Genomic DNA, 26,826 nt, shown 5'->3' with positions numbered 1-26,826 from the left:
TAGTTTTGAATAATTTCAGGATGTAACATTAGAAAGCTTCCAAACATCAGAGATGTTTTTGAACAGTCCCCAAGAAGAAAAGATAGAGATAAGAAGACACAGTTGTGAAACGCAACTTGACATTGCCTTCATTAAAAAACTCTGGCAGAAAACCAGATACAATCACCTTCTTTCATCTGGGTTTGTTGGGTTTTTTTTGCTGTGGTTATTCTGGAAGTATTAGTCTAGCTGCCTACCAATCAACATATGATGTCTTACCCTTCTAAAACCCCTCCAAAGGCTGTTAGAGTATGGCCTTATAGAAGTTTTAAAACCCATTTTCACCATTACCTATTAGAGTTTATTTGAACTGAATCTATTTGTTGTGAGGAAATAAGCAGGGATAGGAAATCACTGTTAGGTTTTGGTGACCATATTGACAAACCCCCAAATTTTAAGTTTTATGTGATAAACAAATGGTCAGAATGTAATCAGTGTTCTCTCAAAAATTTAATATCAATCTGAAGACAATCAAAATAAAATGTGACGTAATTCTACAGCATGTAAGTTTAAAAGAAACTTATCTTCAAGTGCTGCATTAATAAATCCATTTGAATATAAACAATCTGATTTAATTCACATTTGTCATTTCCAGTTACAGTTTAGCATTTACAGCAAATACAAGTTACTATGCTAGAGTCATCTTTTGTCCTGGTCGGAAAGTTGAGCCAACTTGTCCTCTCCTCTTTTTGGGATTCTGAAAATTATCATACCTGGAAACAGAAAAAGGTATTAAGAAAACCTTATGAAATGCCTTTTGCAGATGCCTCTTCAGAGGCAGCACATGAATGCAACACAGAACTACAGACGTTTAAGTATATTTTTATGTATATGTGGAAATGAAAGAGCGTATGTCATCTGAGAGCTGGGGACCTGGAGGAGTTATCACCCACAAACCTAACTCAGAAGGCTCTCTGCCTGCTTCCCTTTTATTTTTATGATTTAGTTTTATTTTGGGGACAAGGCAAGGAAGTTGTGACAAGGAACACAAGTGGACAGGGTGGTATTGGCTCCTGGGAAGCACCTCTCATTTTCTTCTTTTCCTGTTCCTTCCTTCTCTTTCCTCTGCTTTAAGACCTGCTTATCTACATATCAGCTGAGGAAAACATCTCCTTAATAATCTTCATGTCAGAAGAACTTGTTGATGAGGTCACAGAACAACCCAATGCCAGTTTGCAGCTTTTTTGCTCCATTCATTTCCATGTCTAAGAAGACACATTCTCCTTTTCAGTTTGTTTATCCTTCTCCATATTATTGCTTTTTCCCCAAACTCAGCATCTAGAAAGACAACTATGAAGAGTCAAAACCCAGCAACCTGAACTACTACTCAGTGGTAGCAGGAAGGACATAGCTCTAATTCTTCAAGAATCAGTGCCCCTTTGTACAGGTATAGCTCAACATAATACAAGAATATTCTGGTCTGTGATTAGAAATCCTAGGTTCCACATTAATAAAAACAATAAAAGGCAATGCACTGCTAAAATAATTTTCTTTTCCCAGTCTGTAATTTAATATTAAAAAAAAAAAATAGCCATTCCCCACATTAAATAACTATTGTGCTTCTGATGAATAAGGAACATGAAAGAGCAAATGTCCACTGGATTCACAATTGCTAAAAAATGTAAGACTCACAGTTCAGTAAAGTTCTTCCAGTCATCTTGGCTAATGGATGGTCTTGTACCCTCAAGTGCAGTCATCAGATGGGACTGGGTAATAATTAAAGTGTTCTTGGCCAGCACTGACTGATTCAGGGTGCTGTCCTCCTTGAAAACAGAGCCAGGAGCACACAATGAAAAATTACCACAGAAACAAGTGCTGTGAATATCAGTAACTCTGAAGCCTCCTCATTTTATATAGAGACAAATATATTAGAAATACAGCCACAACCTTCCCCCCTCAGTATTAATAACAGAGAAATAACTATTTAATGATATGTATGTTAACATCTGGCTTATTTTTCCCAAACTAGGCATCATTTTTCTTTGCTATTCTTGTTAAATTATATTTACTACTACTGCAGATATTACTGAAATACCAAGAAGTATGGACAAGCAGTAGAAAAGTGTTCAGACTAAGTAATAGAAAAAACCTGCCATACTCCGTTCTTGCTTCTGTTGTTGGCTTTGATAGCATTGACTTCTGTCCTCAGGTGCTCTATTTGCTGCTCCTGGTTATGTTCCAAGGAGTCTTCTTGAGAGGCTGTTCTAAGCATTGAGGGTTGTGATGATGCTGCATCTCTATGAGTCATGCTGGTAAAATCATGAGTTATGGAGTTTGGTCCAGACAAACACAAAGAGCTCTAAATTTACCACAGGGAGAAATATATTAACTCTATGGATCAAAAAGAGTAACTCCTCCATTAAGATTTAGACTCTTATTTATATCTTGCCCCCACTGGCAAAAAAGTGCTTCCTCTTAAAGATTTATCACACACATAATTTAGGTGTTTGGGGGAAAGTAGAGATTAAAAAATGAAGTATTTAATGTTTGGAAAAACTAAGTATTTTTTCAATAGACTAAAAAGTCTACCAAGTCCATTGTCTTATTTACATATGAAAATCAGTGGTTCTTAAATCTGGGCAAGTTTATGTAGTTATCTTTGGAATGGCTCATAATCTGAATATTCGTCACCTCCTAATTCTCTGTGCACTTGATAAATATGCAACTTTCAAGTTCAATATTTTTAAGAGATCAAAGCACAAGCTACTAAGGAGAAAAAATCACTGCTACAGCTGAACCCAGGACACCTTGCTAAAGAACTTTCACAATTAAAAGGAAAACTGAAGTCTCTAAAGACACATTAATTGAACACAGTCATCTATAATGCAAGATGAAAGATACAAAAGCACCCCAGCAGTCAGTAATTAGCTCTCCAGTATCAAGGTAAGTTATTTTGGGGTTTAAGAATCAATGTAAGGCGGTTTTGAAAACAGGAGTCTAACAACTTCAATAACTACCTGAAATAACAGTTCTACAACAGATCTCAACAATGACTGCCGCATGGATCACATGCAAATTCTGAAATCATCTGTTCACCATAAACAGCTTGGAGGCAGCATATTCTGCTTGGTTTACCTGGTGGTCAAGGGAGATAAGCTGGCCAGGCAATCACCACACAGGTGCTGGGCAGCCAACCAGCACATCCTATCTGCAAGCTAGCCAGGGAACATACTGCTTTCTGTGCGGTGTGATACTAGAACAGGAATTCTTCTTAAGAGCAACAATGGAAGCTACGGTTTACTTCTGTTGTTAACACAATCCTATGATCTGCATATTCCATTAATGAACACTCTACTGGAAACTGAAAAATGTTTGCTGATTCTCCATATTATGACTTACTTCTTGAAAGCTGGATGGTCATTTCTCAGTAATAAAAATACGTTAAAAAAACCCAAACAAACAACAAACAAGCCCCAAAACAAACACAGCAAAAGCTGTTTTAGTATTAAACTTTGGGAGGCAACAAGCCAATAGACCAGACAATGAGGTCTCATATGAATACAGTTAGCTGGATTATCAGCAGTATATTAATCAATATTTTGTTTTTTTGACTTTAAAGCCTTGCAAAGTTGTAGGAAGTCCATATTGTATTTTGTCAGTTCACATCCTTCCATATTCCTCCCCATGACGGACCATAACTGAAGACAGTTTGAAGAACAAAGCAGACATAACTGTATTTATAAACCCATACCATTTTCCTAGTGCAGTTTTTCTGCTTCAGAACTGATAATATTTAGAAAATTCAAAATGTTAAGTGAGTAATTTACCAGTTCTGAAGGAGTTCCATTTCCCAGCTCTGATTCATAAGAGCTTCCAAAATAAAGACGATACACGTTGGACCTTGGATCTTCAGGAAGCAAATCAGACGTGTCTAAAGAAATAAGAGAATGCTCTAATCCTACTTCTCCATCTACTGCTGAATCATCTGAGCCACAGCTGTGGTTTAGAAAAACCATGGAAGAGAGACTGAAGTCACTGTCAGAACTAGAAACAAAATCCTGTGACAAAGAACAGAATATTAGAAGCATTAACTCAATGAATTGCAACCTGAAATACATTAAAAATATTCATATACAGTGCAAATGAAAGTATTGATTTACATCTGATTCTAGTAATCTGTCTGCCTCTAGGAGTGTATTTTCAAATATTTTGCTAAGAAAATCCAATGCATTTAAGCAGAACTTTGCGATAGAAAAATAGTTAGAGGAGATAACTTTAAGGTTTTATTTGTTTGCTTTGAACTGTCTCACTCAGTAACAGCAAGTATTGGGAAATTTCAAGCATATTTTCTGCTGTAGAACTGTATCACTTCTGGCTCAACCATTCCCTCCAGACAATTTAGTATCCTGTGTAAAGTGCTCTAGGAGATTGTGGTGAGTCTACTTCTATTGTGCCTGACTGCTGTACTCATCTTCAGTCACAGTTAACACATTCCAAGTGCTGATGTGGAAATCACAATTGTTGCTTTAGAATGGCATCTACAAACCTTTTGATTGTACACCCCTAACAGTAAAAAAAATTCTGAGGACACTCCACCAAATATATGCAAATTTACTTATTTGTAATTTATATACATGTACTATTGACGTTCTATTATTTTCTTGCTGCACTTCAATGGATGCCTTGTGCACCCCCTGGGGTGGGTGTACACCACTCTGAAGACCACTGCTTTAAACAACGGCCTCCTCAAATAATGGATAATCATCAGGTATCCTTACAACTACTCACTTACTGTTTCTACAAATGAAGGAAAATGTTAGGAAAAATATGCTGCTGGAAATTCCTTTCAATACTGAGAGTTGCATCCTCAGACTCCCATTCTTGGTAACAAGTGGGGCAAAAAGAAACCAAGTGGTCTCATCGTTTTTGCACCCCCGACCCAATCCTTCCCTTTGACCTCCAAGTAGCGGAAGCCATGCTTGCCCCCTTCCAGCTAGGACGAGAAGAGAGGTGGCTGAATAGAGGCAAAAAGATGTCACATAAGGGGTATAAACCAGGGGTGGGATCCTTCACCTTGGAAGTGCAAGTAATAGCTGGTGCCTGGAAGATGATCCAGAGCAACTCACTTCAGGTATCACCATCCTCTCACAACTCCTGACCTCAGATCAAACTCAGGCTGTTGGAACAGCTCCACAAACCTCAATTTCTTGGTTCCCCCATCTTCCAAAATGTGCCACCTCAAAACTGAATTTGCTAGCTACTCCTAAGAACCTCTGAGTGAGGGATCCTTCCTGCTGATCTGTCAGTCATGTCTCATAACATAAATGTATTTAACATTAAGCATCCATCATAAAAAGACAAAATCAACTTGTGTTTAAGAGGTATTTAAACAAATCTGTTACATCATTCTTGCATTTTCCCGCAAACATATTAATATTTTAATCCCCTGTATACAAATATAGGAAAATTAAATCATATTAAACATAATTTTGCTAAAAAAACCCCACCACGGATAAAATTAGTCCTTTCAAAGATATCAACATCAAAACAAGAAGAGATTTCTTTTATATCAGTTTTATTTACCTGTGTTGAACCTGAACCTAAATTAGTATGGATTGCCTCTAATTGGGCATTGTACAATAAAGCTTTTAGGTCAGCCCCTGTGAACCATTCTGTTTTTGCTGCCAAATCCTGAAAGTCCACATCATTTGCCAAGGACAGGGAATGACTGAGAGCTTTTAAGATTTCATAGCGTGAATTCTGTAAAAAAGGGATGAGAAAAAATGTCAGTAAAGCAACCTGTTATTTATCTTGTCCTGATAGTGCTAGATAGTGCTTTGACCCTGTCACAAGCAACCTCCCAGCTGAGGGAAGAAAGATCTTTTAGAAAGAAGATAATACCCCAGTAATAGTACATATAGGATGTACTGTACAGTAATCAATCTTTAAAATATAGGCACAGATTTTGATACGTTTCCTAACTAGTGACACATGTGACTTAAAAAGTGCTTCAATATTCCAAACTAAATGTGGGTAAAGAGTGGGACCCACTGAATTTGGAATACAACTGCTCTGAAAACTTCAGACAATTCAAGAGTTTGGAAATGACTATGGCTCATCACTTCAAGCAAACAGCAGATCCACTGGACTCATAATTCAGAGAAGGACACATAACATGACAAACTCTACCCTGCATCCAGTTATTTTCTGAGGACTGTGGTAAACAGCCTTGTTTTGCCCATTTTATGTGAACACACTGACACTAAAATCAGTGAATCTCTACTGATGTATAACTGGAGCTGGGCAATCAAGTCCACTTTGTCCAGGTTTGAAATGACACTAAATAAAGAAAAGGAGAATAAAGCCTATTAGTTTGTGGTGGGTTTTTTTGTTTGGTTGTTTAACTTGCCTCCCTGTAAAGTGTTCTGTTTCCTCACCTGATCAGGAGGTGGACAGTACAGGCACTTATCCAGTCGACCTGGCCTTAACAAAGCAGGGTCAATCAAATCTGGGCGACTAGTAGCAGCTAGCACATAAACCCCTTAGGAAAGTACAGAAAAATATGATTAACATCTGCTAAACTTTTGCATAAAAAGCAGCACACAGATGAATTATTACCTTGTAATCCTTCTACGCCATCTAGCTGAGTCAGCAGTTGGTTAACCACTCTGTCAGTGACTCCTGTGTTGTCATGTCCTCGGCGAGGAGCTATAGAATCAAACTCATCGAAGAAAACAATACAAGGCTTAGCTGCCTGAGCTCTAAAACAGGAAAAGAAAAAGGAAATACTTAAATTCTGTTCAATGTTGGGTCACAGATAAAACCGCTTAGAAGTATTAAAGGTTACTGCTTTTTACTTTAGAGAACAGTTATCTTTATTGAAAGAATAAAAAATCTGTTTTTTGTGGAAATGAAGCTCTGAAGAACTGGACTGCAATGGAACTACTGTTCACTTTTATGTCATATCTTGCACTTGCTTTAGAATTTCTGTATTACTCTCCTGTCATGTTCATATACATGAAAGCTCTAAAATCCAGTCACTGCAGATTAGGTCTTGACACTTATGTATGCATGTAACCCAAAGATTGCTTACACTGTAAACCACATGAGAAGCAAAGGCTGTTTACATTAGCGGGCACTGAGGAACAGCAAAAGCAGATTTGTAAAAACAAACCAACTGGCACTGAGGACCTCAATACCAAGTCTCACATGATCCTATGTACTGAGTGTTCATTACTAGCTGGGCACACCTGACTGTCTCCCGGAATCATCTGAAAGGAATTCAGCAAGTGCTTTTCAATATAGTTTTGTGATGTGAACCAATGCACTGTAAATGGAGAGAACTGGGAGTTCAGCTTCAAAAGTACTCTCCTCAGCTGAGCCAAAATGTTCAGTTCCTAAATGATAGTCAAGTTGAACTTGCCAAGATCTGAACATCTGGTTTGGCAGAACTCATTATTTCAGATGCTTTTGTGATCCAATGCCACGCCTCTTAGGCCAACAAAATTATTTCTTGGAGCTTCAAGCAATAAAATTAATTGATAACGTCACAAATTTTTACAAGCCAACCTGTCAAAGATATCTCGAACTGCTTGCTCGCTTGCTCCAATGTATTTGCTGAGCAGCTCTGGTCCCTAAAGAAAAAAAAAAACAAGAAAAGAACATTTATTATATGGTTTTTAGGTGTAATGTGTAATTTAACTTCTTAGTTTTTATATACCAGAGTGAATTGTCTTGTAACCAAAAGAGTGCCATCTCTGAATAGAAGAGTCAAAGGGTCTAGATCAGCTGAAAGAATCTTCCAAGCATTCCAGCTTATTTCAATGTAATAATTTCAATTTTTCTACTATAATAGAACATGTGTTACAGTATCACATGGGAACAGCTTACACTGCATTTTGAAAATATGTTTAAAATGCATTGCTCAATTTCATTGTCCAGTGGAACCGAAATCAAGTATCTTTTAGTAAAGTAAGAACATCTAATTAAATTTCATAATTCTGCATAATGAATAATTACACAAAAACAAATCTCAGTAATATGATTGTGAAGTTCCAGAAGTCAGATGGTGAGATACCCAGAGACATACTAAATTTTTAATGTGAGTTTCTTTCTTTGGCATTTTGCCCTCACAAGCACATACTACTCACAAGTATCATGTTAAGCTATTTCATTCAGCTAATAAAATGAATCAGTTAATCGTCAAAATATTGCTACCTTGATGCTGATGAAATTCATGCCACTCTCTCGAGCAACTACTCCTGCTAACAGTGTTTTTCCTGTTCCAGGTGCTCCATAGAGCAAGACTCCTGATCTCTGTCGTATGGGCAAGTTTGCAAATAATTCGGGATACTGGAAAAGAGATATAAAACCCCATATTCTATAACAAGAGGTATAACAAGACATTCTAATATGTAATTATTCTGCAGTGTAACGTAACAGCAGTGACTTGCACTGATTTCTGTCTAAACAGAACGTATCCCTGTTATTATCAGATGATCTTACCTAGACTGCTAGTTTACTTGGGGCTGAAATGAGTTAGACCTCATACCTACTTAAATACAAATAAATGTCACTTTCTACCAAGAGGAAACAGGGCAGAACAGGGATGCACTACAGCCTTATGACGTCCATATCAATACTTCTAAACTCCTGTTTTAATTACTGACTGATATGATCAAATATACTGTTCAGTCATTTCTCTGAAGACTGAAATGGATGGGTCATCTCAATGCTAGAAGTTTTAAGCAAGGCAGAAAGGCCAAAGTAAAATAAAGGGGAATTGATGGACTAGTACTCATCCAAAAGAGAATACTCCTCTAGCAAAATCACTGCAGAAGACAGCTGGAAATGCTATCTTTACAGAGCCTAATCACAAACCCTACAACAGAGAGTGTAGCAAAGATTACGTTAGCAAAACTGCAATATTCTAGAACATTTCATCTGTAGAAAAGCAAAGTTATTGACTTTTGTATTTGGAAGAGGGAAGAGGAAAGAGAAAGAGTTTTCCAGTAGAGGAACAGACTGGGAAGCTAGCTACAACAGTAGCTTAAAATCATACCTGTCATCTTTCTGTCAAATACTGTGTCACACCTTAAAACTCATTCTTCCCCTACTAGCATTATGTACAAAACTCAAGTACCTAATTTAAAAGAACTTGGTACCTTTGCAGGTAACATGATGGTATCCTTGAGTATTTGTTTCACATCTTTTAAGCCACCAATCCTCTCCCATCCTATGTCTTTAGGTTTATGAAGGTTAACATTTCTCAGAGCTAATGGAGTAAAATCTTTTAGAGCTTTCTGGAAATCCACAGTTGACAAATTCAGCTCTGCTTAAAAAGAGAAAAAAAAGTCCTGAATAAAAGAACAGCACACACAGCCACCAGTAACAAATTGCCCACAATATATAACAATTAAATACATTTTAAACATAAAACCTAGCTTTTTATTTCTCTATTACTCTACATGTTCTGGATATCACAGGTAAGACTATGACATAAGAGATTTTGTTGTCAACATACCATCATTTTGAAATGCATTCTGGCTGGAAACACAGGCATGAATGGCACGATCAACCAGCATTATAAAATCTCTAGCAACAAAACCTTTTGTTTCCTTTGCAATACACTGGAGGTCAAGATCAGAGAACTTGCTTATATCATAATTCAGTCTTCTTTTTATTATGGAACACAGCATTTCACATCTTTGCTTCTGAAAAACAGAATTGTGCAGCAAGTATATACTGAGGTTATTATTTATATGGATTTCAGAAATTCAAAAACTAAATACAAAAGAGTAACTAAAATTTCCTCAAATGCTTACATGCCACCAAACCTGTAAATATAACAATCTGAGCATGAATATAAACAAAAGTTAGTTCTTCAGCTGAATTTCAATAAATTCACTATTTTTCTAACTTTAAATGTTCACCTTGTCACAGCTATCTGAAGTCCAACAATAATAAAACAAATCTCTGTCCCCCAGATTCTACTGTTTTATACCCAGTTTTTCTATTTCACAGGAACATCTTTCTCTTTGCTGGTATGAGCAGAATATATTTGAGATTAAATATATTGCATTAGACAAGAATATATCTGATAATTTATTATTTTTTGAGATCTTGATTTTTTCCAGTGATGTCTCATCCTTATTCATGCACTAGTATTAAAAAAAATAAAAGCAGATTTGCAGGAAGCAGCTGAAAGCTACAGTGTATCTAATGCAGAATCCCCTTCTCGGTGACTTTTAATTGGTAGCGTGTGACAGATGACAAGCAGGCAGGAAAAACTCCTGTTAAATACAAATGAGTTGCCATGTCTGTGTCATGACATTAGGCATACACAGGTACGAAGTGCTTTCTTCTGCAGTGAAGTCATACTGTTTATTCTTCCCTCTTTTTACTTTGCAAAATGTATGATATTCAAAAGTAGAGGGCTATAAGTAATATAGAAAACCAACACAAAACCTTCCAATAAAATTACAGAATCCCAAGGGTTGGAAGGGACCTCAAGAGATCATCTGGTCCAACCCCCATGCAAGAGCAGGGTAACCTAGAGTACATCACACAGGAACTTGTCCAGGCGGGCCTTGAATATCTCCAACGTGGGAGACTCCACAACCCCCCTGGGCAACCTGTTCCAGTGCTCTGTCACTCTCACAGTAAAGAAGTTCTTCCTGATGTTAACGTGGAACCTCCTATGCTCCAGTTTACACCCATTGCCCCTTGTCCTGTCACTGGATATCACTGAAAAAAGCCTAGCTCCACCCTCCTGACTCCCACCCGTTACATATTTGTAAACACTGATGAGGTCACCCCTCAGTCTCCTCTTCTCCAAGCTAAAGAGACCCAGCTCCTTCAGCCTCTCCTCATAAGGGAGGTGTTCCACTCCCTTAATCATCTTTGTGGCTCTGCGCTGGACTCTTTCAAGCAATTCCCTGTCCTTCTTGAACTGAGGGGCCCAGAACTGGATGCAATATTCCAGATGTGGCCTCACCAAGGCAGAATAGAGGGGGAGGAGAACCTCTCTTGACCTACTAACCACACCCTTTCTAATGCACCCCAGGATGCCATTTGCCCTCTTGGCCACAAGGGCACATTGCTGGCTCATGTTCATCCTCCTATCCACCAGGACCCCCAGGTCCCTTTCCCCTTCACTACTTTCCAGCAGGTCAGTCCCCAGCCTGTACTGGTACATGGGGTTGTTCTTCCCCAGATGCAAGACTCTACACTTGCCCTTGTTGAATTTCATCAAATTTCTCCCCGCCCAACTCTCCAGCCTGTCCAGGTCTCGCTGAATGGCAGCACAGCCTTCTGGTGTGTCAGCCACTCCTCCCAGTTTAGTGTCATTTAGTTTTAATAACACTTTTAAAATACACCTTCTAGGGGCATACTTACTTCTCTCAGCAGTGAAAAAACTTAAGTTTAATCTCATTTATCTAACTGTGGTGACGTACATATTTTTTTCAAAGCTGCTCCTCTAGAATCCCTTACAGGTAACAAGGAGACATGCATCTCTCACCTATGTTAGATAAGTTGACTTGGTTTACACTGAACAGAGATGTTCTCTGAGTACACCCTTCTCTTGTCACTGCAGATTAAGAACAGTGGGGCCAACTGGGAGTTTTCACTGGATTTCTTTTATTTTTTTAAACTCTATACTGACAGATGTAAATTCTGAGGTATTTCAGCATCATGACAGAACTTGTAAGATCTCGATTATTTTTTTATTTTTTTTTGCATATTCAGGTGTAACCTACTATTCTGCAACTGTTCCAGTAATGTATTTGAGGCTGCAGGGAAGGCAAACAACATCTTAATTTTATCTGAACTTACCTGATCTGGAGATTGGATACATCCGAAGCACTGAAATATATGAGTTCCTTGAGCTGAAACCAGGGAAGGATGTAGGGAATGTTCAGACTGACTCGTGGCAATTAATGCAATCAAGCTCCCCATGGAAATAACTTCCTTTATCAGATCTTTCAAAACTAAACACAGAAGAGATTGTTCCATTAACTGCAAAATAACATAAGATTCTGCATTTCATAACTGACGTTTCTAATGTACTGGAAAGCAGCATCAGGGCAAACAAAATAAAACAAATATATAGTAAGATGTTACAATTCCATGCTTACAGGCTTTCCAGAAAATAAATAATAAAAGAGATGTATTGTTATTTCTCTAGGACAGTACATTCCATTAATAAAATGCCATCAGGCATGTTCTTTAAAGCTACATTTGTAGCATCACTGATCAGGTATACCACAGGATATTAAATGTGGAATTTTATGCGCTATGATCACTGTTCTTGAAGTATTATTCACTCCATGCAAACAAAAAAGGGAGAGTTATAAGACTAAAAATAGATGTTAAGCCTATAAAATAAGTAATCTAGGAAAAAAGTAATACAATAAAGTTGAAGAAATTATGGATGCAAGGTAGGTCTTCAAGGCATAATAGTTAAAACTCTAAACCTCTGTTGTATGCATTATACCTGCAGTTAAGAAACACAATTCTGCAATTAACTTAAGTGCACATTTTTAACAAAGAAGTTATATTCAGATTTTCTGAACTTCAAAAGTAATTTAATAAAAAACTATGCTAACTCCTTCAAACTGAGCTAAGAAATTGAAGATTTCCATTGGAAATAACTACTCCAAGCTCCAGAGTGGACTATTCTGGTTCAGCTGGTGGTCCATAAATGGTCTATATACCATAATTTGTGAATCCCTGCCACAGAATACCACACGGTCCAGAGGCAGTAATGATACAAGACAGAATTGTCCAGTTGATATAGTACAATTGAGGGGTAAGAAATTCTAAGTTGCATTATATTTTTATCCAGACACAGGTAGCAGAGTATTACCATAAGCAAGTCTATTGCTTTGAACAGTTTCAGGGCTGTTCTCATGTTCTGGTGTAGAAGGTACTCCAACAATGTGATCAAGATCATCCATCAAAAGAATGGATGGTTGTCTCCATGCTGCCTCTAAAAAAGCTTCTTCCACATTTTTCCTTATGTTTGCTAATCTTTTTCCTAAAACAGAAAAGACAATTTTTATGTAAAAAAACATGTCAGGAAAAAAAATCAGACTGACTGCATACTGCTTACATAATATTGCCATGTTTTGAATCGTGTAGCTTAATTTTACTTCTATAAATCCAAGTAGCAAGCTTAAACTAGAGTCATCAGTCAGTAAAGGGTCCACATCGTCTCAAAAAAAAATACTAGGAAGATATGCCTGTCTGAAGATGAGGTTAATCATCTTTCACTAACCATTCTAGAAGCCTGTAGGTCTGACTTCCAGACAGTTAAAAACTGAGTAGTACTTTAGAGCAGCACTCTAAATTGGTGGTGCTACATGGAGCAGAAATTGATGTAAGTGTGCTTACAGCAGCGTATTTTCAGACTGTTATTAAAGATGCTCACTGTGGAGCATCACATACCCTTGCAAAAGCAGTAAGAACACTAGAATAACTATTTAAACGTGCTTCTTCATCATACATCAAACACTTGAGACTAAAAAAAAAAAAAAAAATCATACCTCTTAAAGCTTTACAATCAATTACTTCTACATGAGCATCCAGTCTATCGAATGCCTCTTTGCAGATGGCCTTTGCTAATGTTGACTTTCCACTTCCCTACAAAAAAAAAAAATCAAAGTGAGCTAATTTAAATTGACAGAACTAGTTTCTTCTGTTTCTGTGGAGTTTTTGTCATAGTACACACCAGAACAACCTGGAAATGCTGTACACACACTGGTTTCATTCCTCACCAAAAATATACACATATTCTGTCTTTTTATCACTTGGTAGAGATCAAAGCCCTAGAGTGAAAAAAGTATAAACAAATTCAGAGTGGACACATCCACTACAGATAGTGTTCTGATCCCACTGAGTTCAGTGTTAAGACATCTGTTAGGTTCAGTGTAATATGGAATTATATAGATCACTGTAAGAGGCAACAGCAAAATAAGAGTATCAACTCCACTGTCATTCTATGTTAGAACACAAGAGAAAATACTGTATTCTTATTTTCATTCTAATATTTCAGAGACATGAAGTGTTTATTATACTATAAACCAAAATAGATTAATCCCCTAAGGGAACAAATTGACACTGCATTGGTAGCAATCTTTAAAATGTATATTACATATATGTAATGTATATACACATACATGAAATATGAATATATATTGATGAAGTATATATACAATGTATGCGCCTATACATAATATCTGACTGATTTAACTCTGTTAACTGCTTTTTCAGCTTGTTCTTTCATTCTTTGGAATTCGCATGGTAGCAAAGAAAACTAAAGGAACCCATTTTGTAACTATGGAAAATAATCTGGGAGGGTTTGCAAGTAGAGAGTAGTGAAGGGTGTACCTTTCCTCCTGTGAGAAGCACCCCTCCACTTCGCAGTCCCACAGCAATAGCAGCCAACTTTTGAGATAAAGGACGCCCCAGAAGACTGTGGCTTATGTGTTCAAATGAAGATGCTCCTAATTTGTCCACTCCTCTGCAGAGCAAGTAAGACACTAAATGGCTTAGAGCAGCACCAGTACACATGATGTAAATAAGTAACAGCCTGCTCTATGGTGAAGTTTCAGTGCTGACACATTCTGGTACACTTCACATTTTCAAGAAAAAGCTAAAGATGATTCAACCTGAAGAGACAGCACCTTTTCTCATAGAATCATAGAATAGTTAGGGCTGGAAAGGACCTTAAGATCATCTAGTTCCAAACCCCCTGCCACGAGCATTTTCATTCCCATTCTCTCCCATGTTTTCTACTACAAAAATGTCTCACCCTAAATCATTTAGTTTGTGGTAGGGAAGGTCCTTGTCTGTATCACATACAGGTGGCTGGCTATCACCATCATCTTTTCTTGTCACAGGATGTAAAAGAATCTGCAACAAAGGAAAATGTTAGTACTTAACGTTAAATGTAACTACAGAAGTAGCATACAGAACTAGCCATTTTTGGAACTGTGTAAGGCAAATGCCTCGTGCATGCTTTGCTGAAGCTTATTGTCCTTGAAAGAAAGATGCATTGGTAAAATAGCAGAGATCCAACTATTCCCAAAATACAGTCCAGTGTTTACAGTGATGTTACAACCCCGGATTAGATGTTAGGCCAATACCAGACTATGCAGCCCCCCATCACTTTCCCTACTGTAGCTGCTTGTTCCTTCTCTTGTGCCCTCCCTCTCCTGTTGTGCTGGCAATGAGCACTTGTGAGGCAGGATAGGGAATCAGGAGTCTGATCTGACAAAACACCTGGCTTTTTTCACCTGCACAAATTTTTCAGTCTAGTTCACTGGGAAGCTGGTATGGAAAGCTGGGCAGGCAAACTGGGTCAGCAGAGAGGTCCACAGATAAGAACAGGCTGGTAGGGTTTCACATGGCTATTAAGAAATGCATTTTGCCCTTGTCTTCTTGTACGTATCTAATATCAGTAGAAATAAAGCTCTTGTTTTAGTGTTGTTTTTTCATTTGTTGCTTGTTTCTTTTTCTGTGGGGTTTTTTATATGTTTGTTTGGGGTTTGTTTGTGTTTGGTTTACTTTTTCTTAACAGGAAACCTAAATTTTGGAGAAAAATTCCATTCTAAACAGCCAAAAGAGAACATAGTAAACAATTGTGTCAGTTTAAAAACGAAGAACTGTTATCCCACTCTTAGAACCACAACTCTGGAGTCATTCATGGGCACTGGTTCAACCAGAATTATTAATGGAAACAGTAATCTTACTATTAAATACAAATATTTATTCTCCTGAGAAAGTAAAGACTAAAGAAACAGAAGGCACAGAAGAGAAGGTAGTCTGAGCCTAGTAGGTTGGAATGGGGAACATGTCTCATCTTTGTCAGAACAAGCTACTGTTCCTGCCAGATACACTGTGAAGCGATTTACAGTGGTTTAGGTATTAAAGGAAAGAACAATCAAGTAAAAGGATAGGATGTGCAGACTTGGACAGTACTAACTTTCCTCTGCTCTAATTGATTTTCTGAGTTTGATGTACACTATGAAAATTCAGTGCTAAGTGTGGTGTATCTGGAATCTCAGCAATGCCTCAGGCTATAAAACAAGATAAAGAATTAAGATACCACTTAATGAACAGACTGACATTATTAATTTAAAAAGGGAAACCCAAATACATTATATATATAATGCAATATATTTTTAACCAAATATAACAATTTAAATTACTTGATACCTGATACTATGTGATATTTACTTGTATATTAGTCTTTTGCAGCAAACTGGGACTCAGTATAAAGATATTCTCAGATTTATTTTCTTCCATGTGCACAGGATGCACTACACTAAGCACAAACTCCTCCATTCCTGTAAAAACCCAAGGCACAACTATTAAAATTCCAAACAAATTCATCACAAGATTAAATAATTAGCGCATTTTGACATAATACAAAATAAAAGCGTATAAAGGTTAATAATTATTAAAGCATAATTCATGCTTACAGCTTTACAGCTTCAGTGTGAAGAGATATCTTTATGTTAAACAGTGTATACAGAGATTCAATGGCATATTTCCTGAGTAAATTCCATACTAGACAGTTAAGACAGCTACAGCACAGGGCAGTATTATCCTTACCTTCTTTAACAGGCAGATGTATACAGTCTGTACTTGTCATTATCCATGGGTGATCATCAGTAGTGGAATCCTGCAGCCAAGAACTGAAAGCAGATTTAATATCATCTTCATGTATATCTGCATGCTAAACAGGAAAAAGGGAAATAAAACAAACAAGGTGTTTGTAAGTAAAACTGCTTCATATACATGAGGCATTTGTTTCTCTTATGGAACAGAGAGATGGAAGAATATGCAAGAATGTTATTTATTTACAAAACAGCATTTTGCCAAGAAACACCATTTTCATCAACTGCTCTATGGAAAGCACCTGTCTAGCCCTTGCTACAGCAACAGTTGAACCTTCCACCACTACTAATGATTTTATCTTTGGAACACTGCTGTAAAGGCAAGCAAAAGCTTTTATTCTTGTTTTACTTATCTGTATTGCCAGATCCAAGAGTACTACTCAAAATCTGGGTTTCAAAAATCACCCAAGGTATGCATCAATATTGACTCATGACTGCTTTCAGATGATTACTACACCCTTCTCTTCTCTGTATAAACTGCTTCCTGTATAAAGAACTGGCTCACCCAGGGCAGGGGCACCACCAAATACTTCAACAGACAGGCAAAGAGACCAAACAACTTACCCCAGATGTCCCAGCTATATGGAACAGGAAAAGAAATCAAGTCTAAGTTGTATATCTTTTGTCTGAGATCCTAATCAGAGAAGCATAATTCCTGTCTAAAAAAGGGGAATCAACCAAGACCATAGAAGCAGTATTCAGAAAGGAAAATGAGAATTACTGTCATCTTCTGCCTGCATCTGTCTTGCTTTTTTCTAAGAAATAAAAGAACTTCAACTGAATTAGAAAGGAAAGGGAGAAATCATATAAAACATACAAAAGCACACATAATTATATTTCACAATTTTAGCATATTACTGCCAGAATAGTTATTTTAACTCAAAAAAAAAAAAAGGCAGTTTTACCATTCCTCTGTAGGTAAGAAGCCAAATTAGGTTATTGAGGATAAAGAACGAAACTGCAAAAGCTTTGCTATAATGGGAAGTGCTGTATTTAAAGTTTTGAGGGGCAGCTAACATGCCAGCTTAGCTAAACCAGGCCAGTGTCACAGAAAGAAGCATAAGGTACATTATGAAGAAATATGTCCTTCCAGAGCTACAGCTGAGACTGGGAGAACCAGTACTCAGTATGTTCTTACTGTCACAAATGCTTGCTCAGAAGAATGGGTAACTCTCATTTACAGAGGGATTCAACAATATAACTTGAGAAAATTACATATTTAGCATGGGAGAAGAAAATTTTAAAAGGAAGCACTAAAAAGAAGTAAAAAACCAAACAGCACATAAAATTTATTACTCTACTGCAAGTGTGTTTCTGAGGAAACGCACTGGGCACTGTAATGTTTGAAGAGTACAAGCATGTTTTCTCCCAGGAGACTTAAAGTGAATATTTCCTCTTTAACTCCACTTCTTTTGCTTTTTTGTATTTATCTTTATAGGCTTAAATGTGTAAAATTTGCTAGGTTAGAACCAGTATTCATGTACTGTAGATGAAGATCTGATGCAAAATTATTGATTACTGCTGCTGGTTTGACAACAACTGTTTATGATTAAGATCTAGTTAAACAGAAAATGCATTTTTTTCCCTACCAACTCACCAAGTTCTCTTTAGGCCGCAGTGTAAGAGAAACAGGGATTTTAGGAATAGATTCAATCGACTTAATTTGGACTGTTGAATGTATTTCGATACGTAGTTTTTTTCTCAGACCATCTGGAATCTGAAATATTTAAAATAGAAGCAAAGAAAAAAGCAAATATTAGAAAATAAAACAGTTTTAACGTTTCATATGTAATGCAATATCAGTTTCTTTATCACTAACAGAACCTTTACATTTGATCATTGATCTGTTTATTGGCTGTAATCTGCAAAAGAATTAAGAAGGAAACCATAGAATGGATGGATGGAGTCCAAATCTTGTTCTCTCATGCATGCTTCTAATTGCTTTTTATCTTATTTGTAAAAGTGCTCATTACAGTTGACTACCTAGTAACTTATTTAAATAAAACCCAACAGTTTGAAAAAGAATTAGCAAGCATTCCTAGAATGTTACAAGAATGCTTTTAGTATAGAAGAAAAAACATCTCTACTTTCCTTTGCTGATCTCTAAAGGTCCCTTCCAACCCTAACCATTCTATGATTAGAATTAATTTTACATGGGCAAGTAAATACATATAGGTCATTATACAGATCAGAATTAAGCATATCTGCAGCCCAGTGAGAGAAAATCCAGTCTCCCTGAAGTGTATTACTCAATTTGCCCTTTTAAAAAGGAAACTACTTTTCAAATAGTCTGTGTTATTTTTAACATATAACCAAATTGAAAACATCTTGCCAGTGTGTATTAACTCTGGAAGACTTCATGGTTGCTATCGTTTGGAAAACTGTTACGTCCCTCAAAAGATTTAATGGTAAAGACCACTGCAGGCTTTTGCTGTCATCCTCAACAAAAAAATAAGTGAAAGGTGAGAAGTAGATTACAGCAAAACAGCAAAACTGTGATTTAGATTGCATTTTGTCTATTTTTGTTAATCCCACATGTGCTTACAGGAAGGGAAGAACACAAGCAGACTGTAGCTCTACCAGAACAAGCTGAAACGGCAGTGTCTGTACACTGGGACTTGTGCCACCTTGCAAAGTATTATAAATACCCTAAAGTAATTTAAATTATAGAACATATATTTGTTTTTTTAAAGACGCATTTTAAAGAGTATATCTAAATGGACTCACAAGGACTAGGATACATGATCCCATTACAGTTTGATGGCATCCAGAGTCCAAAGCACATCTAGCCACAAAGTGCTAACTGATGAAAAGAACCTCGTTATGCAGTACTGAAGGTATGTAAGTAGATACTTTCACATCTTCATGAATACAATGGCTACCCACAGATTTTGAAGAAAGCATACATTCCCTCCAGAAACACTGAGGAATTTTCCCCATTTGGTAAAAAAATGCTAATGGTGCAGAAACCCAGAGTACACTGTGCATGCTGGAGGATGACAGTACATGATGTAGTCCAGAATGAGACAGTTTAGCAAGGCACAACTCTAGTAAATATTAAATGATTCTAGTATAATCTTCTTGAGAGCTTAACACAAAGGCTATATCCCCAAACTGATTGTTACTACTCAGTTCCACATTATTCCATACTCCACAAATTATCCTATAGAAAATATCAAATAAAAAGCCCAAAAGATAGTGTGCTCAAACTGACCCAAACTCTTCCAACATGCAGGGCTTCCCCACTGTGGCCATACTCTATGACACTCTTTAGGTCTTCAAATCCATTCCAAACGATTTGAACAACAGATCCCTCACTGGATGCTTGACTGCTATCAGAATGACTTTTGTCTTGCGTACTAGTCAAATCCTTTTGCTTTTCGAATGGCAGATTTTGCTTTGCTTCTTGATGACGCCGTCTTGGGGAAAGCAGCTCATTAATTTTCCCGTAAGATACTACAGGATTTGGATCCAAATCAATAAATTCTAAATTCCATGGAAAAATATGAATAGCATTGCATTTCAGAAACGGATAAGTGGCAGATGCATTCTGTACGCTTGGTGGTTGGGACTGACATACTCTAAATATGGAATCCATGTGAATTTTGTTCAGCAGCTTGTCTTTGAAAGTGCTTGTTTCATCTTTATCACACAAAGTCTTTTGTTTCTGCTCAGATGTATGAGAGAAAATGCTCCCTAGGAAATTCCATATATTTGGGAGGACATTTGAGACAACCGTCGTGTCTGCATCATCCTTACTCTGTTCAAGGACTCCTTGCTTTAAGTAAGGTTGTTTGCCAAAAGGATCCTTTAGTGCTTCTTCTTGTTCCATGTTATTTTTCACAAAACTTCTGAGCAAGTGGTCACTTTCCTTGGAAGGCGTGCTGGTGATGTTTTCCTCAGGTTCATGTGGTTTGGGACATACCAGAAGCTCTGTACACGGTTCTAATCTCCCATAGGGGGCTGCTGGCATAAGTGTACCTGAGCATGAACAAATCAGGTCAATGAATGCATCCACTCTTGCAAAACAGCTTACTCAAGGGGCCACAAGAGCCTTCACTGCTGCTTACCAATTTTAATGTAAACGTGAGTGTGCTGTTCAACCCATACAGGAAAGACTGCTTTTGGAAATACTATTCGAATCTGGTCAAGAAAATGTTTTTCAAGAGAGGAAGCGTGCAGCTCCTGCAGAAGTGCAATATCATTATAAATTAAATACTGGGTACATTTCAAACATTCGTTTGAAGATAAAAACTTCATATCTCTTTCTAACACACCATTTGAAATATAAAATGCAATTAAACCCCACCACATTTGGTATTTCCTTAGGGACGGAAAAGAATAGGGCACTGGCAAAAAGAAACAAAACAAAAACAAACACCTACTTTTGTCAGAATCTGTCATCTGTAAGAAAAAGACATGAACAGAGGTCAGGGCTTTATTACCAGAATTTCCCAATCATCTGCAGAGAGAGGTTCCACTTCTACTTGCTGGCAGGAGGAGACATGGGAACAGGGTTCAATAAATACCTGGCAAAAGCAACACCATTTCAAAACATTTAACATCTTTTTTTTAAACACATAAAAACTCCATTTTTAATTCAGCCAGAAAAACTGACAGCTGCTCCATTATACATTTCACTACACTAGGTAATTCATAAGCAGATGGATGTTCAACGGATTGGAAATGAACTACATTGGGCATGCTTGGGAACTTCAGCAAACTTCGAATGGAAGTGAATGTGGAAAGCATCAAGATTTTTATCAGCTGATAACAAAACATCAATTTTTAATGCATATTGATCACAATCATATTTGTATTTTTAAATTTTAAATGTTCTGGACCTTAGAATGCTGAAAAAATCACTGAGTTGTTCACAAATTTTGGTAAGGCAGAAACAGCTGAAAAAAAGATGAAAAAGTACAATACAAAAGCAAACCCAGCTGCTTTATGAATGGCTTCACAGGAAGCAGCCCTACTTCCACAGAACAGTTTGAAGGTCTTGTATCAGGAGGAATGATAAAAGCTTTTCAGAAAGCATTAAACATGAATGTCAAAGGTTCTTTGACCTTTTTACCAAAGGTTCTATTTTACAGGAAGTAACGATTTTCAAACAATACCATGACACATATTTTAAAATAAACTTAATTATTTTCTTCTTGAGATAAAACTAGTTAACTGTTCTATAAGAGAGATTTACTTCAGGTTAGCTTTTATAGAGTAAGAATCAATTTTAAACTCCTCTGGGTCTTGTCAGAAGTAAAGTTGAGAGGAATATCTTTCCCTCAACATGGTAAAAAGAATCATAGAATAGTTAGGGTTGGAAAGGACTTGCAAATCATGAAGTTGCAACCCCCCTCCCATGGGCAGGGCATTCTCACACTAAACCAGGCCACCTAAGGCTCTGTCCAAGCCGGCTTTGAACACCGCCAGGGATGGAGCATTCACAACTTCCCTGGGCAACCCATTTCAGTGCCTCACCACCCTTACAGTAAAGAAATTCATTTTATATCCAATCTAAACTTCCCCCTTTAAGTTTGAACCCATTACCCCTTGTCCTATCACTACAGTCCCTAATGAAGAGTCCCTCCCTAGGATCCTTATAGGCCCCCTTCAGATACTGGAAGGCTGCTATGAGGTTTCCATGCAGCCTTCTCTTCTCCAGGCTGAACAGCCCCAGCTTTCTCAGCCTATCTTCACACAAGAGGTGCTCCAGCCCCCTGATCGTCCTCGTGGCCCTCCTCTGGACTTGTTCCAACAGTTACATGTCCTCCTTATGTTGAGGACACCAGAACTGCACAAAATACTCCAAGTGAGGTCTCACGAGAGCAGAGAGGCAGGATCACCTCCTTTGATCTGCTGGTCACGCTCCTTTTGATGCAGCCCAGGATACAGTTGGCTTTCTGGGCTGCGAGCACACACTGAAGCTGGCTCATGTTTATTTTCTCATCGACCAACACCCCCAAGTCCTTCTCCCCAGGGCTCCTCTGAATCTCTTCTCTGCTCAAGCTGTAGCTGTGTCTGGGATTGCTCTGACCCAGGTGTAGGACCTTGCACTTGGCATGGTTAAACTTCATGAGGTTGCCATCAGCCCACCTCACAAGCATGTCAAGGTCCCTCTGGATGGCATTCCTTCCCTCCAGCGTATCAACCGAACCACACAGCTTGGTGTCATCGGCAAACTTGCTGAGGGCACACTCAATCCCACTGTCAATGTCACCAACAAAGATGTTGAACAAGACCGGTCCCAACACTGATCCCTGAGGGACACCACTCATTACTGTTCTCCAGCTGGACATTGAGCCATTGATCACAACTCTGCATGCAGCCATCCAGCCAGTTCTTTATTCACCGAGTCATCCGTCCACCAAATTGGTGTCCCTCCAATTTAGAGAGAATAGAAGAGCACATTATTATGAAACACAGCAAGCACACAATTCCTGAATTCAAAACAATGGCAAAACACTCAATTGTTCATGTATTCATTTGATTGTACAGATGATTATTTCCAGGCAGCAGCTGGGTAAGGTTTTCTTGGGTTACTTTTGTCTACTGTTTTTCTGTTGAAGATTATTAATTGCTAGAACTATAAAGGGTAGTTGCCTTGAGTCTGAACTAGCAAAATTCTGCAAAAAGATATATCATTTCCAGTGATAACATGCTAAAAAAGTAAACAAGGTAAGATAACACACTGCTTTGGAGCCACATTCTTTTAGTGTTTTCTATTATGCTGAATAAAACTTTCCCCATGAAGGAATGGGAGTATATGAATATACTACACAATAACATTGTGTAGAGTAATACTTTATTATTCTTGTTTGCTTAAATATCTACCTATTAATATATTAAAGTAAACAATGTGATGTTAATAGTCCCATGTCAGAAAGCTCTGCTGCCTCTTGGGCATCTCTTAAATCCAATGAAAGAACCATTTAGAAAAAGTTTAACAGCGTCCAAGAGGAAGAGGCCAATTTAAATACGTGTTCAAAGAGAGAGAACACACAGAGACATGTGCTGAAGGGGGGGGAAGAAGAGATGAAAAATTTAAACCTCAAATAAGTCAAACAGGAAGAAATATGAAGAATTAGTTTAAAATAACAGGAACTTGAGGCAAAATGTTCTCATGAAATAATCTCAAAATTGTTTAATTGCTTTAAAGTGTATATTCTTAAAATTAATGGCACTACAGATAGTGGCGCCAGCCCTGCAAATCCCTACCTATGAGCCTATCCGCATGATATTTTATTGTTAATGATGCAATGAGAAAATCTTTTAGTATTTGTGACATTTCATGAAGATTAACTATTCTTATGAACAGATATAAATGAAGTAATTGTCTAAATACATGAAACAAGTCATAGCTGTTTGTTAATTATTACCTTTTCAGGTGTCTTTAAAATATACCCTTTAAACAAGAAACAAATAGTGTACTTCAAACCTGTTCTCCATCTGTAATGCCAAGTTTCTCTGCTAACAGTCTGTTAATCTCCGCAATATTTTGACCCTGGTGACCTCGATGCCTGATTTCCATCCAGCTCAAAAATACAGGCTGATGACCATAGGACACTTTCACAGCTTGGCCCTGTGAAGTTTCAAAGAAGTAAAACTAATGTCAAACAAGCTAAATGACTATTAGTTAATCAAACTATATTTGATTAGACAGATCAAAGGAATTTAAAAACATTTTCTGGCTATTACATGCCCTATTTTAATGAATATTCCCTAACAATAACTTGCAGCATTTACAACAGCTTACTAAAGGGTGTTTCTATTAGCAATGAGATTTGGGTTTTTACCTTCAGAAACTGGCCAACTTATTACTGAGAAACACCTTTAGAATTCTTCTCCACATTACCTATTTGCACAACTCTCAACACAGAAGTGTGTGTTGGTTTCAGCTGTTAACCAGTTAATTTTTATGGACTATTTTTAAGTAAGAAAAATAATTCCTCTTGCCTTCTTCTGTATTAATGGTATCAAAGAAATCATAGAATATTTTACAGAAATGTGTAGCAATGCATTTCTATTTCCCAAATGAGGACCAACAAGCATATGCTTAAAACTTCACATGCATTGTAACATTTGCACAGATTCCAAGAGTGTTTTCACAAGCTGGAGAGCATTTAAAGTGAGTTACAAATCACATCAACTTAAACCAAAATGATTTTATCAATCTGTTTCAGAACTGCTCACTCATTCTGATTCTGAAGAGTCTTAACATGCTCAGTCAGCTTCCATAGAGAGACTATAACCTACGTTGTACCACTCAACTGATGTTTTGGTGTTTTTTTTTCAAAAATTACTATTTTTATGGAAATCAAGTGAGCACAATAATGTACACTGTGTCTATACCACAGATGCACTTGTTAACATAGTGATGTTTTCTGTTCTGCTGTCAACAGTAGCCTAATAATTGCAAATATTATTTGACTTTTCAGTTAACTCTGTAAACAATTTTGGAGAAAATCTACACAAAAAAAAAATCTTTTTCAAAACATAATTATTTAATTTAGAGCTCTTCCCTGTATTCACACAGGTAAAGCTTCTCCCCAAGTCTTGATACACCGTTGAGTTTTGTAAATAATTTTGTCACCCAGGTGTCTAATACCTTCAGCAATCAGATACAGCTTTTGACTCGACTTGATTTTTTTTAAATTATTTACTCAGTGTAATCTATTGGCATCATACTTATCCCCTTTAAAACATTTTTATCCCAGAGATTTCATTTCACATGCAATTTCTATTGGGATTTGGGAGATCGTAACTTTTCTTTTTGTGGATCACATTCAGTAAAATCAAGAACCCACCATAACCTAGTATGTACAGAATGACACTACATGACTTCAAAGCAATTGCACTCCTTTTTTTCTCCCTTGGCAGCAAACCTGTAAAACTTCCAGAAACTACAGCAGAACAACAGCTAACATTTATACCGGATTCGTTGCCGCTCCATTAACCTCCTTGTACTACCACTACCACAGACACCCCCCCCCCCAAAAAAAGCCGCTTTTGATTTGGCTTTTGGGGAAAGTCCTTTTTGGCCTTGGGAAACCAGCAGGTTACACAGGTTGGGTGACGCTTTGCCAATACTGCGGCTGCCCTTTCCAGCCCCAACCTCTGCTCCCATCTCCTCTTCAGCTGCTCACTCTTGCCATGCTGCCCGTTCTGCCAGTAGCCCCTGCAGTTCTGCTCACTGCACATGAGGCGCATGCAGGCTTTGCTCTTGTTTTCATGTGTGAAATGTTATTTAAAACCCAAGGTGTGCTTCCTGCACCTGATCAATGCACTTAATGGGACTTCTCACGACAAGAACCCCTTTCTGTACAGGAAATATATATATTGAATATATATATTCAGTATATATAGTGAAAGATCGACACACATCAAGAGCAATGATTCTGCTCGGATTTATCACCTCACCTCTTACCAGAAAGATTAGTTAACACATAATTCAGTTAACGCTGGTTACTGCGAAAACCCGTATACAACAGTGGCGAGACACAGTGCCAGACTGGGCTGTGACCTGATTCCAGTCTTTTCCGTATTTTATTAAGGAGAATTGACAACACCGTCCAGCTCCTGAGGGTGGACTGCGTTACATGCCGCCACTGAGGGGGTGGCCGGGCCCCACCACAAGGGCGCCGCGGGGGGCAGGAGAGGGGCTCCTCGTTGCTATGACCAGCGCGTCTCCGTGACGGGGGGGTCCCCAACCGGAGGGGGAAGCTCGCGCGGTCTGTTAGCATTGCGACGCCGCGGCTGGTGGCTTGGAGGACTGAGGGGCGCTTTGTGTTACCATAGCAACCGGATGCCGTGCAGGGGTGAACACGGGGGGGACGGTGCTCTCCCATAATCCTCCCCTAGTGGAGCCGATTCGGTACCTGCTGCAGGCGGAGGTGAGAGGCTAGCACGGGAGGCAAGTGCAGGAAGCAGTCCCGGGTCCTGCTCAAGACGACCGTCACCGCAGCGGCTCCAGCTCCCCCTCCGCCGGGGTTGCCGCTGCCCCACATGCTGGCCGGGCGCCACAACCCAGCGCCACTGCGCGCCCTCTCCGCCCGAGCTGGGAGCTGCCTACTGGGAGGCGGGCGAGCCAGGCCTTCCCAAAATTCCCCCTGCAACCTCTAAGACAGTGGTATAACCCACTGCTGGCCAATGCGGGCGCGGC

At 38.2% G+C, this 26,826-nt stretch overlaps 1 protein-coding gene across 3 annotated transcripts; it reads right to left on the bottom strand.

Moving 5' to 3' along the window:
* Positions 1 to 476: 476 nt before the first annotated feature.
* PEX1 (peroxisomal biogenesis factor 1) lies at positions 477 to 26,807 on the bottom strand. Of its 3 annotated transcripts, XM_061350094.1 has the most exons (24): positions 26,543 to 26,807; positions 24,103 to 24,246; positions 21,110 to 21,193; positions 20,735 to 20,849; positions 19,879 to 20,645; positions 18,262 to 18,381; positions 16,600 to 16,723; positions 16,222 to 16,331; positions 14,795 to 14,895; positions 14,371 to 14,503; positions 13,527 to 13,623; positions 12,848 to 13,018; positions 11,815 to 11,969; positions 9,503 to 9,692; positions 9,144 to 9,310; positions 8,197 to 8,331; positions 7,549 to 7,613; positions 6,598 to 6,740; positions 6,417 to 6,520; positions 5,563 to 5,739; positions 3,807 to 4,037; positions 2,138 to 2,338; positions 1,672 to 1,802; positions 477 to 752 (listed from the first exon to the last, which is right to left on the bottom strand). In XM_061350094.1, exons 1-24 carry the CDS (start codon positions 26,669 to 26,671, stop codon positions 668 to 670), a joined length of 3,879 nt encoding a protein of 1,292 aa, XP_061206078.1. In that variant the 5' UTR covers positions 26,672 to 26,807; the 3' UTR covers positions 477 to 667. The 3 variants fall into 3 exon arrangements, with proteins under 3 accessions (XP_061206078.1, XP_061206079.1, XP_061206080.1); XM_061350095.1 differs by lacking the exons at positions 19,879 to 20,645; positions 20,735 to 20,849 and having other exon boundaries at positions 26,543 to 26,798; XM_061350096.1 differs by lacking the exons at positions 19,879 to 20,645; positions 20,735 to 20,849; positions 21,110 to 21,193 and having other exon boundaries at positions 26,543 to 26,797.
* Positions 26,808 to 26,826: the final 19 nt, after the last annotated feature.

This window comes from Neopsephotus bourkii, unplaced genomic scaffold (assembly GCF_033783945.1).
Source record: "Neopsephotus bourkii isolate Nb327-2 ecotype Australia unplaced genomic scaffold, CSIRO-AGI_Nbou_v1 NB_479, whole genome shotgun sequence".
Classification (NCBI taxonomy): domain Eukaryota; kingdom Metazoa; phylum Chordata; class Aves; order Psittaciformes; family Psittacidae; genus Neopsephotus; species Neopsephotus bourkii.
This window is presented reverse-complemented; position numbering and strand designations above follow the sequence as displayed.